The sequence below is a fragment of the Uloborus diversus genome, chromosome 4 (genome assembly GCF_026930045.1).
Source record: "Uloborus diversus isolate 005 chromosome 4, Udiv.v.3.1, whole genome shotgun sequence".
Classification (NCBI taxonomy): domain Eukaryota; kingdom Metazoa; phylum Arthropoda; class Arachnida; order Araneae; family Uloboridae; genus Uloborus; species Uloborus diversus.
This window is the reverse complement of record NC_072734.1, coordinates 23,313,352-23,330,585: the sequence shown is the minus strand read 5'-3', so window position 1 is coordinate 23,330,585 and position 17,234 is coordinate 23,313,352. Positions and strand designations below refer to the sequence as shown.

The 17,234-nt window shown below is 34.0% G+C and overlaps 1 protein-coding gene across 1 annotated transcript in view; it reads left to right on the top strand.

Moving 5' to 3' along the window:
* The window catches only part of LOC129221257 (serine/threonine-protein phosphatase 2A 56 kDa regulatory subunit epsilon isoform-like), a 182,255-nt gene that overhangs the window by 120,892 nt on the left and 44,129 nt on the right, over positions 1 to 17,234 (top strand). Inside the window, exons 2-3 of the mRNA XM_054855713.1 lie at positions 4,184 to 4,380; positions 15,653 to 15,754. Of these exons, the coding sequence (XP_054711688.1) occupies positions 4,184 to 4,380; positions 15,653 to 15,754 (299 nt within the window). The remainder of the gene's footprint in view (positions 1 to 4,183; positions 4,381 to 15,652; positions 15,755 to 17,234) is intronic.

Below are 17,234 nucleotides of genomic sequence, written 5' to 3'. Positions count from 1 at the left end.
AGGACTAAGGTAGAACTCCTTGTTTTGCCTTCAATTGACGAGTTGAACCGTACCCTTCCTGTGAGTTCTCGCTGGTGTGCTAAATTCATTTTAACTACTAGTTTATTGGCATTCTCAGCTTCAATGAAATGACACCTACATTCAGCTGGGTTGCTGACTATTCCAGACCGATCAGTCCATAACATGGACGAAACTGCAGTCTCTGGCTGTCATAACCGGGACGTCGGTATTTTGCGAAAATGAAAATTGTTTAAATCAAATAATTTTTTAAACATGTTTATTTCATTTTTCTCCCTTTTAAAATTTTTATTTCCCAAAAATTGCAGAAAGACGTTTCCTTTTTTTCAAGGAAGCTCCTAAATGTTCACCTGCTGCAAACAATTTTTATTATAACTTACAAGAGAAACAAACTTGTGCCTATTTTAAAACATTTTTTTAACCTAAAAGATGCAGTATGTCAGGGGTGCCCACATAAAGGGGTCAAGGCACAGACTGCGCCATTAAAATTTTCCCGGGGGGGGGGGTGTTTTGGGGGCTCTTGCTCTTTTGGGGGTTTTTGTCATATTTAGGGGGTCCGCCCCTTGCTCTTAGGGGGAATGGGCACCCTTGGTATTTTTCAACTTCAAAAAAGTAATAATTGTGAAGGGATGTCCACAAATGATGTCACCCTTTGAAGGGAGGAGGGGGGTTCGAGAAATTATGACCAGTTTGTGACCTTAGGATCATTGAGTCAATATAGTCTAAGTTTGTGACAAGGGGGAGGAAGGGGGTTGCTTTGGAGAAAATTCCTGCCAAATGCGCATTTGTAAATGCCCCGGTCCAGTGGGCATTTGCCCCGCTCACATGGCGTCGCATGTTGTCATCTAGTTAATGATTTAACTTTGTGCTTTGCTTGACAAAGAACTATTGTTGTAGTTCTTTTCTATCGGAGAAAACACTTCCACACATTAATGCTAAGTAATCGATCTGTTCCACCCAACTTGTGGAAACAACAGAGTTGTTTGTTGTTCTTGGGTTTATTTAACATTCTCAATTTCTTCCGCAGGAACGTACTGAATTTACCAAGAGCAGTCAGACACAATGTTGTAATTTCATATCAACTACTGCTATTTAAAGTAGCTTTGCTCCTGCCAGAGTTATAATTGGAAGAAAAAACTTCTACTTTTCTTCATTCGTATTTTCATTATTTATGTTATCTTGCTATTAAGCCACCGCGTGTGAATGGAGCCTCGTCATCTTTTTTAAAGAACAAAATGAATTGGCAACTGGCGCGTCAGTTTTGTGTTCTTGACTAAAAATTTAAAATGACCGGAAATTTTGAAGCGGTGTGTGGGAGAAAGGGGGGGGGGGTTGAGTAGTTTTTTTTCCTGTTTTCTTTTCTTGTATAAATTAGAAGAATTGATTTCTTATGAGTTTGAAGTTTAGTTTAATAGTGATATGTTCTTATAAAACTTTAAAATTGCGAAATATTAAAAAATGTATGCAATGTATGTTATTGTTCTTATTAGCATTATTTTAGAAACTTGCGGTAAAACTCTTACTATTAAAAAAAAGACTGTTTTCTAAATGTCAGTAGCTTTCTAAATTTAAGTGGCCAAAAGTTTTTCAAATTAGTCATCTTTATTCGGCAGTTAATTTTGGAGTAAGGTATGATATTTATAAATTATTGGTGCAAGCTATTTCAAACTTTTCAATTTTTTACCAAATGGAAATAAACTCATCCGGAAAAATGTTTTCCCCCCAAAATTTCCGATTCCCCCCTACACCCCCCCCCCTACTGTTTTTATCTCTATTCTTGAAGAATCAAATTCAGATAATCAGCTATTCGGATGGTCGGAGTTTGGATAATTGGAGCTCTACTGTCGTAGATAAATTGTGTCAGTTTCTGATTTTGGATGCGATGATTATAGGAAAGGGGGAAATATCAATAAAGGTAGTTTTGGAGCTCAAACAGGGGTCCTAGAGCGGGTTTATTTCGACGTATAAGTCTCCCAAAATACCATTTTAGGCGACATTTGGCTTTTATGGGGGGGGGGGGGGATATTGTCCGTTTTTCATGAGAAGGCACTTCACCTCGCCTCCTCGAACGCAGAGTTCCATTTTACGCGGGGGGTGATCGGTAAGCTATCCACGCGTTTCTGATTGAGACAACCAGACAGCCTTAACTGCGGCGTGCATTTTAATGTGCAAAAAAGTATTTGTGTCTTTTTACATCACTTGCTTCACTTGTCTGTTGTCATTTTAGTTATTCTTGCATTTAAAAACTGTTCCTTTTACAACAAAATGCTATGATCCGAATATACCTTTTGCCAAAAACAGCGAAATAGGATCATCTGATACCATGTGACGAAGGAGAAGTCAAGTGCCTTCTCGTGGAAAACGGACAATATGAACCCTCTCCCGCTCTGGATCCGTACCTCAGTACATTGACTTTTAGTGGGAAAACAGCATATTTTGAAGCACTTACGCAGCTGGAATTTATCTTCTTAATTCAAGGATGGGGGGGGGGGGGAGTCACAACAATCCCTACATGTGAGAAAATATTTCAATGGATATGGTTTTATAGCTTAAAAACACGGATTTTGGCGGTTGCCTTCCACCCCCTTCCGTTGTGTACTTGTTTTGAAATAAATTTTTTTTTCTTTTTTTTTTAATTTTAGCAGTGTAACTTGCAGTAAAAAATGTATACAACTCTTATGTGTTTCAAAGAATATTCAGTGAACCTCCATTCAGTTTACTTGCGGATACCCTCTTAATGATCGTTTTCAATGAACCGTCAGGATATGCTAATGAAACTGAAGGTTAAACTCATTCATATGTGAGATTAGAATAAGGGGAAACGAAAGCCATATATACTCTTCCCAGTTTTGACTGTAGTCTAGAACGAAAGGTTAACAGGGCAAGAAACATTTTGGAAAAGGCAACTCCTTTGCGAAATTAATTTCATGAATTAGCCTGCAACCGATTTTTAGGATCTAAAGAAGTGAAATAGTTTTCTCTAAGGAACGGGGCATCGCCTCTACAAGGAAACTAGCGTTTCTCGTATCGTACGACGAACGGAATTTTTAGTAACACCAAAACCTTGAATTATTAGCCATTTTGTTATGACCATAACATAATTTTTTTTCGTGCAAAAATGTCTAGTTTGGAGCCGAATTTACGTCATTTGCGGGGGAACTTGAGATTTTCTTCCGATTTTAAGAAAACTGCAGAAATATTGCAGAATTTCTTCAGAATTCCTTCTTTTATCTGAAGACATTTGCTGGAATAGTTATTGCAGAACTCTATTCCTGCAGAGTAATTGCAGAAATTTGCATACTTTCTGCAAAAAAGTTGCCACCCTTGATTGCCTCTCACCCCCCCCCCCCCTTATGCCTCTTACGAGACTTGGCAGACCGATCGCTCAATATGATCGCTATACAAGGGGCTGTCCACAAATGATGTCGCGCTTTAAAGGGGGGAGGGTGGTTCGTGAAATTTTGAGTTTGTGACAAGGGGAAAAGGGAGGATGTAAAAAAAGGCGTGAAGTTTTTTTTTTTTTTTTTACAAGAAGATGCTCTTGAAAAATAGCGCGACATGTGACAAAGGGGTTGAGGGGGAAAATGACTCTTGACCCTTTCTAAAAAGAGGATGGGGCGTGGGTTCAAAATGTTGAAAAAAAGTGTGACACCCACCATGTATGGTGTCTCTTTTCAGACAAAAATTTTCCTTGTACTTTTGACAAAGGGGCTTCTAGGGGTGGGGATCATGGTTCAGATTGCGCCATTGACATTTTAAGGGGTATTTTCCTTTTATTGAGGGGTTCGTTTTTGGGGTTACTTCGTGGTATTTGGGGGGGGGGGGGGAATCTTGCCTGATGATCAACATTTTTGCTGTAGATATTTCTTGGTCTCGTTGTTGACTTTATTTTCAATCACACTAGCACAAATTCTTTTTTTAACATTAATTTTAAATTTTTACTCGTGTAAAAAAAAAAAAAAAAAAAAAAAAAAAAAAAAAAAAAAAAAAAACAAGAAAGAAATGATTAGCCATGATTGATTTTCTGATTTTTTCTATTTCAGATTATTCATCATTGCATAATTGAGTTCTGTATCATAAATTTGCTTTTAATAGTGTGCTAACTTGTTTAATTTAATCTTGTTGTTATAATTTAATGCTTATCTCTTGCATTTTTCTGTTTCAGATGTTCCGCCATCAGAACAGGAAGAATTATTTATTCGGAAGCTTTTACAATGTGCGATGGTGTTTGATTTTATGGACCCAGTTTCTGATTTAAAAGGAAAAGAAATAAAACGAGCAACGCTAAATGAACTAGTTGATTATATAACGGCAGGGAAAGGTGTACTAACAGAGCCTGTTTATCCAGAAATAATTCGAATGGTGAGCATCTGCAAATTCACTAACGTACCCTTTGATTTTGAGACTGATGTGTTAATTTAGAATCTCGTTCAAGAGCAACGAAAACGCTTGTTGGTATCATTCTTTATCAAGATAAATTTATCCATTGTTGTTCAATGAAAGTGCTGATCCAATTTTCATGTCTTCTTCTGTGACCATTTGGAAATTCGCGTTTTTCCCCAACTCCCTACCTTTTAGTCAGAAGCCTCAAGAATACCACTTGTGATCGCATGGCGTGTGAGAATCTGTGTCTGGAATGGATCCCGGATCGCCCTGTAAATCTAACCATATTTATTTCCTGTTGATTACTGTTGTTTCAAATTATTTTCAGGTGGTTAGCAAAGCTTATATGTGCGAGGGGATTTTGTATAATCATTAATGGTGTTTTCAGAATTTGATAACTATACTTGGCAAGCTCATCCTTGCATCATTGAAAGATTAGTAAAATATTCATACCTTGCTAGCCTTGATGATTTCTCTGAAAAGTATTTAAATGAAAGTGTTTAAATGTAAGGATTTCCCAATAAGTGATTGGTAATATTTGTATGTGTTTTTATTATTTTTTCTTTTGAAACTTTTATTTATTTTTTATCTAAATGAGTTTTGAATTTTAATCTGCTTGTGGCATGTATTATGATCTGTTTTATGGGGGTGTGACTAGTACAGTGGTTCCCTACTTTTTTGAGTTGGAGGAAAGTCAATCATTTAATGATGCAAAAATACCTTTTCATAAGTTTAATATCTATGGGTCCACCGTGGCTTCTTTTAACTTTCTTCTGAATCCTTTTTTGGTAAAAGGTATTGGATTCATGAAATTTTCGAATTTTGATGAATTGAAACGTTTTTAAGGGATTCTGAACTTATTTTGACATTTTTTTTTCAAAATGACTGTCTGTTTGTAAATACTTCTTTTTTCTGTACTTTAATATAGAATAGAATCAAATTTGATGTGAGACCCACCTTCCCCCACCTCTTTGTTACATGTCACGCTGTTTTTCGTAAGCATATTGTTATAAAAAACCCGCTTGATTTAACACTTATTGTTACACCTCCTTATCAAAATTTCACAACCCCCCCCCTTTCTTTTCTCAAAGCGTGACATCATTTTTAGAGGGTCCCGAAGCTGGTGTTCAAATTACCGCGAAGATATATTTTCATATGCGGTATGCGGTAAGCAAAAAAAAAAATTGCGAGCGAGACAATCCGATACAAGTGAGAGCCATCTCCAATAAGATTGATGATTAAAAGGATGAAATAGTTATACAAACTGTTGAACATCAAAAGCTCCCCCCCCCTTCCCACCCCTTTTTTTAAAAATGTTAATTTGGAAAAAAAATTTATCAACTGTTCCCATTTTAAAAATTTGATTTCGTTCTTTTTTATTGCAATTTAAAGCAAAATTTTCCTTTGAACTTTTTGGAGGCAAACAATCTGTTCGTGCTGTAAATTTTCATATCAATTGAAAGGTCTGATTTTTTGTGTGTAAGATTAACTTCTAAGTTGATAGAATCAGGCCGTCATTTGAGCGATCAGGGGGGTTAGTTGCTTCGTCCCTGAGTTTTGGAAATGGAACTATGCATTTATGTGTTCCTTTACGCCCTCCCCCCCCCCCCGCATTTTTTTTTTTTTTTTTTTTTTTGAAGCGATCGGACTGGTTGGAATGAATAAGAAAAACAAAGCCCTGTGTTTTAGCTGCTTCCGTTCCCCCCTCCCCCCTCCTAATTTTTCACAAACCCCAACCTCCTTTTTTTGAAAACTGCTTCCGATTTTATTAAAAGTTTTGCATTTATGGCCATTTTTGGTTGGCATTTCTTTTATTATTTTTTTTAACGTATTAATTCATTAATTTATTTTTCAGTTTTTTTTTGGGGGGGGGGGAACCCTCACTTTTTTTTTTTTCTTCTAGCTTAGCATGCACGTTGTCCACTGTTTAGCCAATCAGAGATGTTTAGTGGTTGCTGCTCATTTCCAGAGATTCTGTCAAATAGCCTCAAGCCTACTTTTCCATATGCAAGTGACAGAACGCATACCCAATTTCAGTGCGCAATCTTTAAGCATCCGGCCCAAAAGTCGAATTTTTTTCGTTTCAACTATTTTTTTTAGTTTTTTTACAAAGGAAACAAACTGAATTTATTTTTATTTTCAGTAAAAGTTTCATCCAAAAACAGAAATATTTATCATGAAAAGCTAGTAAATCATTTCAATTACCAGAAATAAAAATAAACCATGTGGTAGTAATTTCAAATGAGCAATCGGGCAATAAAAAACTGATATTCTTTTAAACCATGTTTGTTTCCCTTGAGTTAAAAAAATATTAAATAAAAAGGGTTTTCCCCTAATTAACATTAATGCACGTTCCAGTTTTTCTATCTGTAGACTTGCAGAATAGTGTAAAAAAGTCTTCCTTTTTACTTTCTTCTATATCTAAAATATAGAAGAAAGTATTGGATTCATGCGAAATTTTGAATTTTGGCGGATTCGAATGTTTTGAGATTTGCTGAGTCCATTTCGAGCATTTTTAGAAAATGTCTGCCTATCTGTGTCCATGTGTGTATATGTCGCGTATGTGTGTGACCAGTTTTTTGTGGCCACTCTACAGCAAAAACTATTGCATTAAATCGAACGAAATTTGGTACACAAATGTGCCTTTATGTTAACTTGTGCCCATTGGTTTTTGACTCAAATTCCTCCAAGGGGGGTGGAGCAATGGGATGTTTCTTGAGTTATGCGTGCCTACTACTATTCCTCAGGAAGTAACTGGTGGAATCAAACAAAATTTGGTTCATATGTTGCCCCTAACAGGTACAGGTGCTGATTCAATTTTGGTGTCAATAGCTCAAACGGGGGTTGAGCTGAGCTATAGAACATTTTTGGCGTCAATTGTGACTGCTGTATCTCAGGAAATTATGAACGGAATCAAACAAATTTATCGACAAGTAGCCCTTAGAAAGTATAAAAGCTGATTCTATTTTGATGTAAAGAGCTGAAAAGGGGGTGGCACAATCAAACGTTCTTTCGTTTCCATTGTGAGAGCCATATTCTCAAGAAGTAATGCAACGTTCTGGATGAAATTTTGAATAAATCTGAATCCATATGTAAATAGGCTTTGGTTCAATTTTGGCACCAATCGCTCCATGGAGGACTGACTTTTTTTTTTTTTTTTTTTTTTGTGAATAAAGATAGCTTTATAATTGCAACAATAAGAAAGATAAATCGTAATCGACTGTCGTCTGCAAATCTGCATATTTCGCGTAATTTTAATTGTTGGAGAATGACCAGAAAATCGCAATGATTTAAACTTGTTAACTGTTGCCATCTTTTGCTTGTTAACAAAATTATTTTAAGCAAGGCTGGAAATAATTTTCACGGAAAGACTGGAAATAATTTTTAGTTTTCATTCTTTGTTTTGCTTTTGAGATAAATCAGGAATTGAGATGGTCATCAAGTTTTGGGTGTGTAATTTTGTTTTCTTTGTAAATATTGCTTTCTCTTCAAGCCTGGGGAGGGATTAGAATTATAAGAAAAATATAGAAAAAAGTTTCGTGATGGCTACACAACATACTAGTTTGTGTTAGTGGTGGGTTACGGAAGGAGAGGGTGCAGTCACACATATGCGAAATAATAATTGTATAGCCTTTGAATAACTTTTGTATTTTAAAATGTTAATTTCTGAATTTCTTCCTTGTAAATCAGTTTAAAGGAAACATTTTTATATGTATTTGTTTTTGTTTTTCTTTCAGTTCATTCTTTGTGCGACCCAGTCTAAAAAAATAGTACTTAGTTGCCACAATTAGATTGTATTAAACATTGTCTATTTTACTTTTATGTTTTTTTTTTAATCACGTGGAAAAAAAAAAACTTTGTCATGAAATTACTCCTGTTAAATAGTATAGATGTTTCAATATTTTGTATTTTAAAAGTATCCACCAAGAACTTTTTTTATGTGTTTCAAATTTAATAACTCCAAAAAAAAAGTTGTAAATGTATTTTGAGTGATTTATTATTATTGATTTTGTTTTGTGTTGTAGTTCATGTATAGTGGCTGTAAGTAAATAAATGCAGACACTATCATATTTATTCATTCCTCTGATAAAAGCATCTATTAGATGTTGCTGACAGGGTTGGCAATTTTTAAACAGTTGGTGGTTTTATCCAGTTTTAACTGCCACGTTAAAACCTCTTTTTGACATAATTTTCAAAAACCTACATTTCTGTCCAAAATTTGTCTTAAACTGTATTGGCAACAAAATCACCTTAAAAAGTGAACCTTAGTTTTATAATTTTTGATTTCATATACTAAAGGAAGTTTTTTGACTTTTAGATCTTAAAAATGATGTGCGATGTGCTACATTAAAATCCCAAACAATTATTTTGATTTAATAAGTTGCTTGTCTGCAGAATAACAAAGCTATTAAAGAATAAAAAGCATTATAAATGGCATTATATTTTTTTTTAAAGTAAATAAAATAGACATACTTAGTTAACATTTATATATTACATTTAGTTCAATTCTAAATCTTTTTTCCCCTCAAGGTTTGTGGTAAAAAATGCCAGTTTTGTAACTTTTTGACAACCAAGTTGTTTTTTGAAAAGCGATAGCTTTGTGCAGGTTAATTGGATAAAAATAGAACAACGTTTAAAAGCAGAAAAAGGATAAAAAGTTTATAAAAACGCAGACATGTTTCGGAGGCAATAGCCTCCTTCCTCAGTGCGAAATGTACATATGGATGAATCAAGGTCAGGGAGAGTTTAAATTTCGTAACCGGAAGAACATTGACCAATCAGCTATCAATCTGGATAAAACCACCAACTGTTAAAAAATTGCCAACCCTGTCAGTAACTTCTAATAGATTTTTTTATCAGAGGAATGAATAAATATGGTAGTGTCTGCATTTATTTACTTACAGCCACTGTACATTAACTACAATACAAAACAAAATCAATAATAATAAATCACTCAAAATACATTATTTACAACTTAGCCTCAGCACTCGCTGATAGCTGATTGGTCAATGTTTTTCCGGTTACGCAATTTAAACTCTCCCTGACCTTGATTCATCCATTTGTGCATTTCGCACTGAGGAAGGATTCTATTGCCTCCGAAACATGTCTGCGTTTTTATATACTTTTTATCCTTTTTGTGCTTTTAAACGTTGTTCTATTTTTATACAATTTATCCAACCTAAGTTGTTTTTATTGTTTGAAAAGGGTCAATCAAAAACTGGAGAAAATCCTCTCATTACAATTCAATTGATGCTGAAATATTGGTTTATCTACCGCAAATTTGCGGAGACATCCTGAATGTAACGCCAAGGATATGCTCCAGATTCAGCTTAAAAAACTATTGAAAACTTAAATGAATTTGCTCACTTCAAGTAAATATTAGCTCATTTAGGAACAGAGAATATAGTTATATTAGTTCATGTAAAAAGTTAATAACAATTTTTAAAAAAAAGGTATCAAAAATATTTTGATAATGTATAATTATTGAGTTCTGATGACTTGTTTACTTTTACTCAAAGGGGAAAAACCTTACATAAATCCTGACAGATGGATTTTGAGATTAATGTAACTTTATTAAATAATTTAAACAGAACTACCCAAAAAACTGGATTTTACAGTTTTACTATCCATAAGTATTTTAATAGCATAACAAATAATTTGAAAGAAAAATTTCTAAACTTATTCTAATTAAATTAATTTTTAATTAACTTAATTATAATGTGTAAAATACAGGGTCCATTATGAAAGTAATGAGCATTTACTGGCAAGATATATTTATTGATCGTAATTTGTACAAATGTTCAATATTCTTCAAAATACATTCCTCCTGCATCAATACACTTGCGGAGACGTGTTTGCTACGCCTGAAAGGCACCCTGAAACTCTTCCAAGGGAATGCCTCTCAGGAACGTTGTAACATGGTGTTGGATGTTTCCCAAGGTTCCCCAATGTTTTCCTTTCTTCTCTCCCTCTCTCTCTCTTGAGTCGCAGAAACAAAAAGAAGTCACATGAAGTTAAGTAGGGACTGTAAGGTGGTGAGGGATCACGGGGGGGGGGGGGGGGACATCCATAACGGGGTTCGACGGCAACCTCCTCCTGGCTCTCTTTGAATGCCTTGTGCCACTTCCCAGACTGTGATCTTGAAATGCAATCATCCTTGAAGGCTTCTTGCAGCATCTGGAATGTTTCGGTTGCATTTTTTCCAAAACTCATGCAAAACTTTATGGCGTATCATTGTTCAAGCGAACGCTCCATTGCGTTATGTTACCAAAGTTGAAAACATTCTTCAAGCGGAGGCACTTATCTCCGCTCACAACTGCTCACTACTGCTCGAACGCAACTGACGACTGGATGCATTGAAAGGGCATATCCCGCACCACATTTCCCAGCCGGTTTTACCGTGCTGCCATCTATCGTCGCGTCACAATAACATTATGCTCATTACTTTCATAATGGACCCTGTATATTTAAATATTTTTTTAGCATGAAGAAATTTTATGTGCTAATGAAAAATGTCAATAATAACTATTTGACGATAATGAGAGTATGTGACAATATTCTGTACCTCAGAGCCAGAGGACGTAAGTTGCTAATTTTGCAGGAGAGAGGAAAAAACTTTTTTCTGGTCTATGCAAAGGATGAGCCGCGCCCTCTTTTAACCCTGATAAAAAATTTTAAAAGGGTTATTTTTTAAGAATTACGTTCACATGGATCGATGCGGAATAGGCTTCAACATACAGTGCACTAACAAACGTAAAATCAATTTTTGGACTTACTTCAGTCTGGCACTGAGGTAGAGTTTTTGATAAGTTTTTGAGGTTTGCATCAGGTTTTTGACAGTATTTGATTGATTTTTGGCATATTAAGCCAAAAACCCAACCCTGGTTGCTAGTGATGTAAAATACCCGGGTATTTATTTTTAGGGGTAAATACCCAGGGTATATACCTGGGTAAATGCCCAAAATGGGTATTTACCCGGGTATTTATTTCAAAAATTTATATTCAACTGAAATACTTTTCTGTATGTATTCCACTATGTATATATACAGAGTGTTTTGTTTTAACCTTCAAGACCTCTATTTTTGCAACCGTTAGTCCTAGATGCATACTTAAAATTGCAAAAATGTTCAAAATCAGATGCAGACTTAAGATATTGAAAATTTGAAGTAAAAATAAAAATGAGTAAAAAAATACAAATTTTAACTTTTTACATGGGCCCCAGATCCTGTGACTTATTGATATTTAGGGAAATAATCTCCACTGAAAAACAAGTACAAAGAAAAGTTTGACATTAGTACGACCAATAACCAATATTCACTGAGATATGAAACGCAGCGTTTTGTAACTTACACCATTTTACACTCGCCGTCAGTAACATCTTTTGGGGGAAAATATAGCAGTTAATGAGTGTTTGTATAAAATTATATGTGTGCAGAGTGATTTTTCAAATTGTTCAAGGTTTTGCAGCGTGTTTTGCGTATCACGGCATAACATTTTCATGAATTTTTGAGTAGAAATGAAAAATGTAATACCTTGTGTTTTTTACTTTGCCAACCTGTCATTATTCTGAAAGGGTAATAAGTTCTAATCTCATCTTCTGCATGGTCCCTTAAAACTTTCAAATGGAATATCTCCTTGAGTTTTCATTGCACAAATGTCAAGTTTTTTTGTGTCAGTAAGTTTTAAATTCAGATCATTTCTCTAAATATAAGTTAGGGGACCTAGAGTCGTATAAAAAGTTAAATTTTGTAGTTTTTGACTCATTTTTATTTTTGCTTCAAACTTCCAATATCTTTACTCTGCATCTGAATATTTTTACAACTGGAAGTAAGCATCTAGGACTATCAGTTGCAAAAATAAAGGTCTTGCAGGTTAAAACGAAACACCTTGTATAACCAACTATATACAAAACAATAAATTTTTCCCTAAAATTTGTATTTTGATCACATATTTAAAGAATTATTGTGTGAAACAACTCAGCAATCTAATATGATATTCACATTAAATGTGTTGGATATGCCTAATCAATGTTGATAGCCAAATTTCACATATAAAAAGCAATTCTACAAAAAGTAAAAAGCTTAACTGGTTACAAAAAAAAAAAAAAAAGCAAACATCTTCTTCAATTATGGCATTGAAAAGAAAGATTCTTTGGTTCGTGATATGTTTCTTTCATAATTTCATTAAGTCTTTCGATAAAAAATATTATAAACTGTGTAATACATATGTATGTATCAGTTTTACCAATTATTTCATATTTAGATTTAAAAAAAAAAATTCTCATTCACTTTTTGCATTTTTTTGTAAAATACCCAGTTTTTGGGTATTTACCCAGGCCTTGGGTAAATACCCAGGTAAATACCCAAAAAATATTTACCTACCCACTGCGTATTTACCCGATCCACATCACTACTGGTTGCTGATGTAAATGCATAGTTAAACCGGAGTTTTTTAGAACACATGTAAAATGTATTTTGTGAAAACTCCATGTTTCAGGACAAAGATGCTTTCAAAGCATCAGTAATTTTTGTTTGATGTATCAAATACAGTTGGCTCTCTGTTTTACGACGCTCTATTTAATGATTTTCTCTGTTTAAAGACGATTTTTCACTGTCCCGGATGCTCCACTGTAGTTTTAAAAGCATTCTACTTAAGGACGATTTTTTGTGGTCCCTTATGTCGCTAGTCTGACATTTATTAAGTCTATTTTTCTATTTTCTCATTCACTCCTAAAATATCTAATGTGATGTTATTATTGCTACTGTTTGGAGAATATTCTCTTTAATAAAATTATCCTCCAAACAAATATTGTGAAGAATTTTACATTTCCCACTGCGGTCCAAACAAAAATTTCCATGCCTGAAACATCATCAACATGTCCACCATTATCTTGTTCTGAAATTACAGTTGGTTCTTGATATCTGGACTTCACTTAACTCGCTTTTCCTCTTATATATTCTAAGAATTTGGATCATCACAAATTTTTTAAATGGCATGTAATGGATTTTTTTTTTTTTTGCAAATCCTTGTATTTGTTTCTACTCTGTTTATCGCAAAGTTTCAGCAGCCACATATTCTAACTTTTGCAGTCCTGATTTTCACTTGTGTGATTTTTAGTACCAAAACCAACCACTCAGTCTTCAAATGTCCAAAAAAAAAAACTTTTTGCTGCGATTTTACTCCTTTATTGGTGAAGTCCATCGAGTTGTAAAATTTGAGTGAACAAGCCACCAGTCTCTTTCAACAAGTGTAAGATGTGCTTGTTGCTGTTTAACTTTTTCTTTGTCGTTATGGAAAGGCAAGTTCCTTTTAGTGGCTTTATTGGAACTCGAGTACAAAAGAGGAGATAGAAATAAATATTGTCTAGGGATTTGTAATGTATCACATATCACACTCCAGGGTCCCTGTACCTACCACTATTTGTGGCTTAAGCTGCTGGATGGGGCTCTGAAGACGTTATTTATTTATTTATTTTTTTGATCCAGTTCAGAAGCCAAGCAATCACTGGTCCAGCACCCCCAGGGATATAGATTCAATTAGAGGATTTTATGACTCCAACATGTTTAATGTGCCCCATCACTATTATCAAACACAGAGGATCTTCAACCAGCTGGCGTCAAACCCAGGACTCTTATGTTACAAGTCCAACGCCTTAAGATCAGAACATCACGGCCTCGGACTTTGAAATTCAAAGCTTCCCTGTGACTTATCCTTCCCCTATTTAGCAGGGTTTGTTGATTTTAAATCAGCTTGGTTTAAATCGTGATAAAAATCATGATTTAAATCAAGTGATTTTTTTTTAATCATTAATTTAAATCAATTGAGTTGAATTAAGTGATTTTTTTTAGCAAAATCATTAATTAAAATCAGTTGGTTTTACTTTTATAAACTAATTCTGCATTTTTAGGATGTATTGCTCTAAATTTAACTACGCTGTATTATACTACACAGATCCCTCTTTCTGTGTGTGTAACAGTTTTCACTCTTGCTTTTACTCCAAAATTAGTTTAGAACAAATAAAAATTTTGATTTTTTCTTACACACCATGACTAAAGTTCAGAAAAGTAATTGTTCAACATATTATTTTACACTAAAAACATATATGATAATGGAAACCTTATCTTTAATCAAAGCATAAAACAAAATCACATCTTATCTATCATTATATAATGTATTTAAAAATCTTAAGTTCTCTAACTATTCAATGATATCTTATCTTCATTTTAAAAGTAAGTTGAATGGATTCATCTATTGTATGAAATATATTATGTTTATAAATGTAAAGTAATTAATCTCTACAAATATTTGAACATTTTTAAAAATATCACGAACCCTGCTATTTAGTAGTTGCACAATGTCTTGCCGCAGAAAAAGAACATGTGTCTTTCCCCTTGAGAAGGCTAAACTGGTTGAATTCCTCCTATGAAGAAGTTAGATCACAGATTTTAGACACTCATAGCTTCTAGTGAATTTTTGTGTGCTTAACTTTTTATTGAAAAAATGAGCATAAGTAAATTATGAAGTTTTGAACCATTGAAATAGCATTCTATTTAAGAAAAGATGTAGATAGTAAACCTACTATTAATAAAAGGACTTGTCCCTGAAGTATGGAATATCACTGAATACATTATCAACAATAATGCCTAATGAGAAAAAAAGAAAGCTTAGAGTATTTTGAAGCAAAGGAACCCAAACATTACTACTACAAAAAGAAAAAAACCCTTACCCTGATGTTACCCTGTGCCCCCCTTCCCTCCTCCTTTCATTTCATACCCTAATGTTTAAACTGCTCTTTTGAAATGCTTTTAAAATTTTCAGACTAAACATTGAGTCTTTGAGCGGAGCTCTCATTTGTGACAGCACTTAATTTTGGTAAAGTACTTTTGTATTTTTGAGAAAAAAATGGAAATATTTGCTCTTTTCTGTATATTTTGTTTTAACTACTATTAGGGGTGTCTCAAAAATGAAATAATTTTTATCTCTCGGTTTCTGAAACTTCAGTTATGTCAAATGTTTTCTTGGTCCAAAGTACTACGAGATTTTGAGAGTGGTCTGTACTTAATTTTTGTAGTTGTTGATTTATCTTTTTGTGTCATGCAGCATATAGTATTTGAGCTTGTGTTGTAATTTTTATTTAAATAGATCTTTTGCTGTATGATGTGTTTGTATTAAGAATTACTGATTTTGAATTTGAAGCACAATTTTCTTACTATGATCACCAAATAATTATCTTCTTTTTCCTGTTTCAAAGATTGCTTGCAATTTATTTCGCACATTACCACCTAGTGAAAATCCAGACTTTGATCCTGAAGAGGATGATCCTACACTCGAGGCCTCATGGCCACACTTGCAGGTATAATATTTTCATTAATATAATTTGTTTACAGCTGCCAAGAATGAATACCAATGATCTTTTTTTTAAATGTAGTGTCAATTGGGGCAATACTGACCACTTTGAGAGTTGGAACTTAAATAGCAGCAACTATTTAATTGCATCTAAAACAAAACTGATTGTCCCCCCAAAGCACCATTGGTATCAATGTTCTTGTCCTGGAGGATCCCTGGCTCTGGCTTTTAATAGACATGATTAAACTATTCTTGCTCGCCTTCAAAGTGGTCACCTTAAATCAATGAAATTTTTCGAGGGATCCAAGAATTTTGAAATTTGTTCCAACTCTTCTTCTGAGCAGGCTTCACCAGAACACATTCCTGTGTGCTTGGGGCTCTCAAAACAAGATTTAACTGACAATCCTTTAACTGTTGAATTTTTTCAGGGTGAATATTATGAACCTGGTCTAGCACTGCTGGCCAACTAGGGTGTGCAATAACACAAAACTGATGCATGCTTAAGGTGACTGTTAATTTTTTTCCCTCGAAACGAGTCTTGAAAATTTTTATGAAATGGCCCTTTGCCCAAAACGTTTGGAGACCCTCTTTTTATTACCTGAAATGTACAAATTTTAGACCTTAATTTTTTAATACCTTGATTTGTTTGTGGAAAAGAGGCAGAAAAAAAGCATGATACTGTTTGACCACTGTTTGTATGGAATTGGCAAACGTCCAATTAAGACGTGTGCATCTGAATGAGGAGGTAAAATGAAAATTTGATGTGCGTGTTTCGCTCATTTGAATGAGACTCTGCTTTATTTAGAGGCTAATATACATCTGCGAAATCTGACATCCCTGAAAACTAATAGATGCGTCCATTTCCGTGTGTAAACCGGATATTTGCCTTTCCATACAATCCGTGGTCAGACAGTGTATCCAAGGCAGCTTTGTAACAAAACATGAAATACTAAAGAGTTAATGTGAAATCTGCACTTGTGTCTTTAATATATAATTTTTAGTCCATATTTTTGCTTCTTGTGTTTGCTTCTGAGCTTGCGACTGGATTTATGTGTCTATTATAATAATGAGCTGTTAAATTAATTTCTTTTAAAATAAAAGTGAAACTTTTAATTTTAATGTATGAAATGAAATGAGTCATTCAACTTTGTCGTAAACTTTAAATAAATCAGTAGAGATATCTTTAGACACCATTAACTTTGGTACATGGTACATTTCAATGAATGTGGATTGAATAAAGTTGGATGTGCTGGTTTTTTTTTCCATCATACATCTTTAAGCTATTTTGAAATATATTTCAAATGAAATTTTCTGTCTATTAATGTGTTATATAGTTTAAATGTTTTTCTCTCATTTTAAATAGTGTACTTTTTTCATCTTTCTATTCAAAAAAAAAAAAAAAGCTAAATTTTGCTTTACTTCATATAATAATTGAGGCTCTACTAAAAATGTACCTTTTGTTTCCCATCTCACAATGTTTTTATATG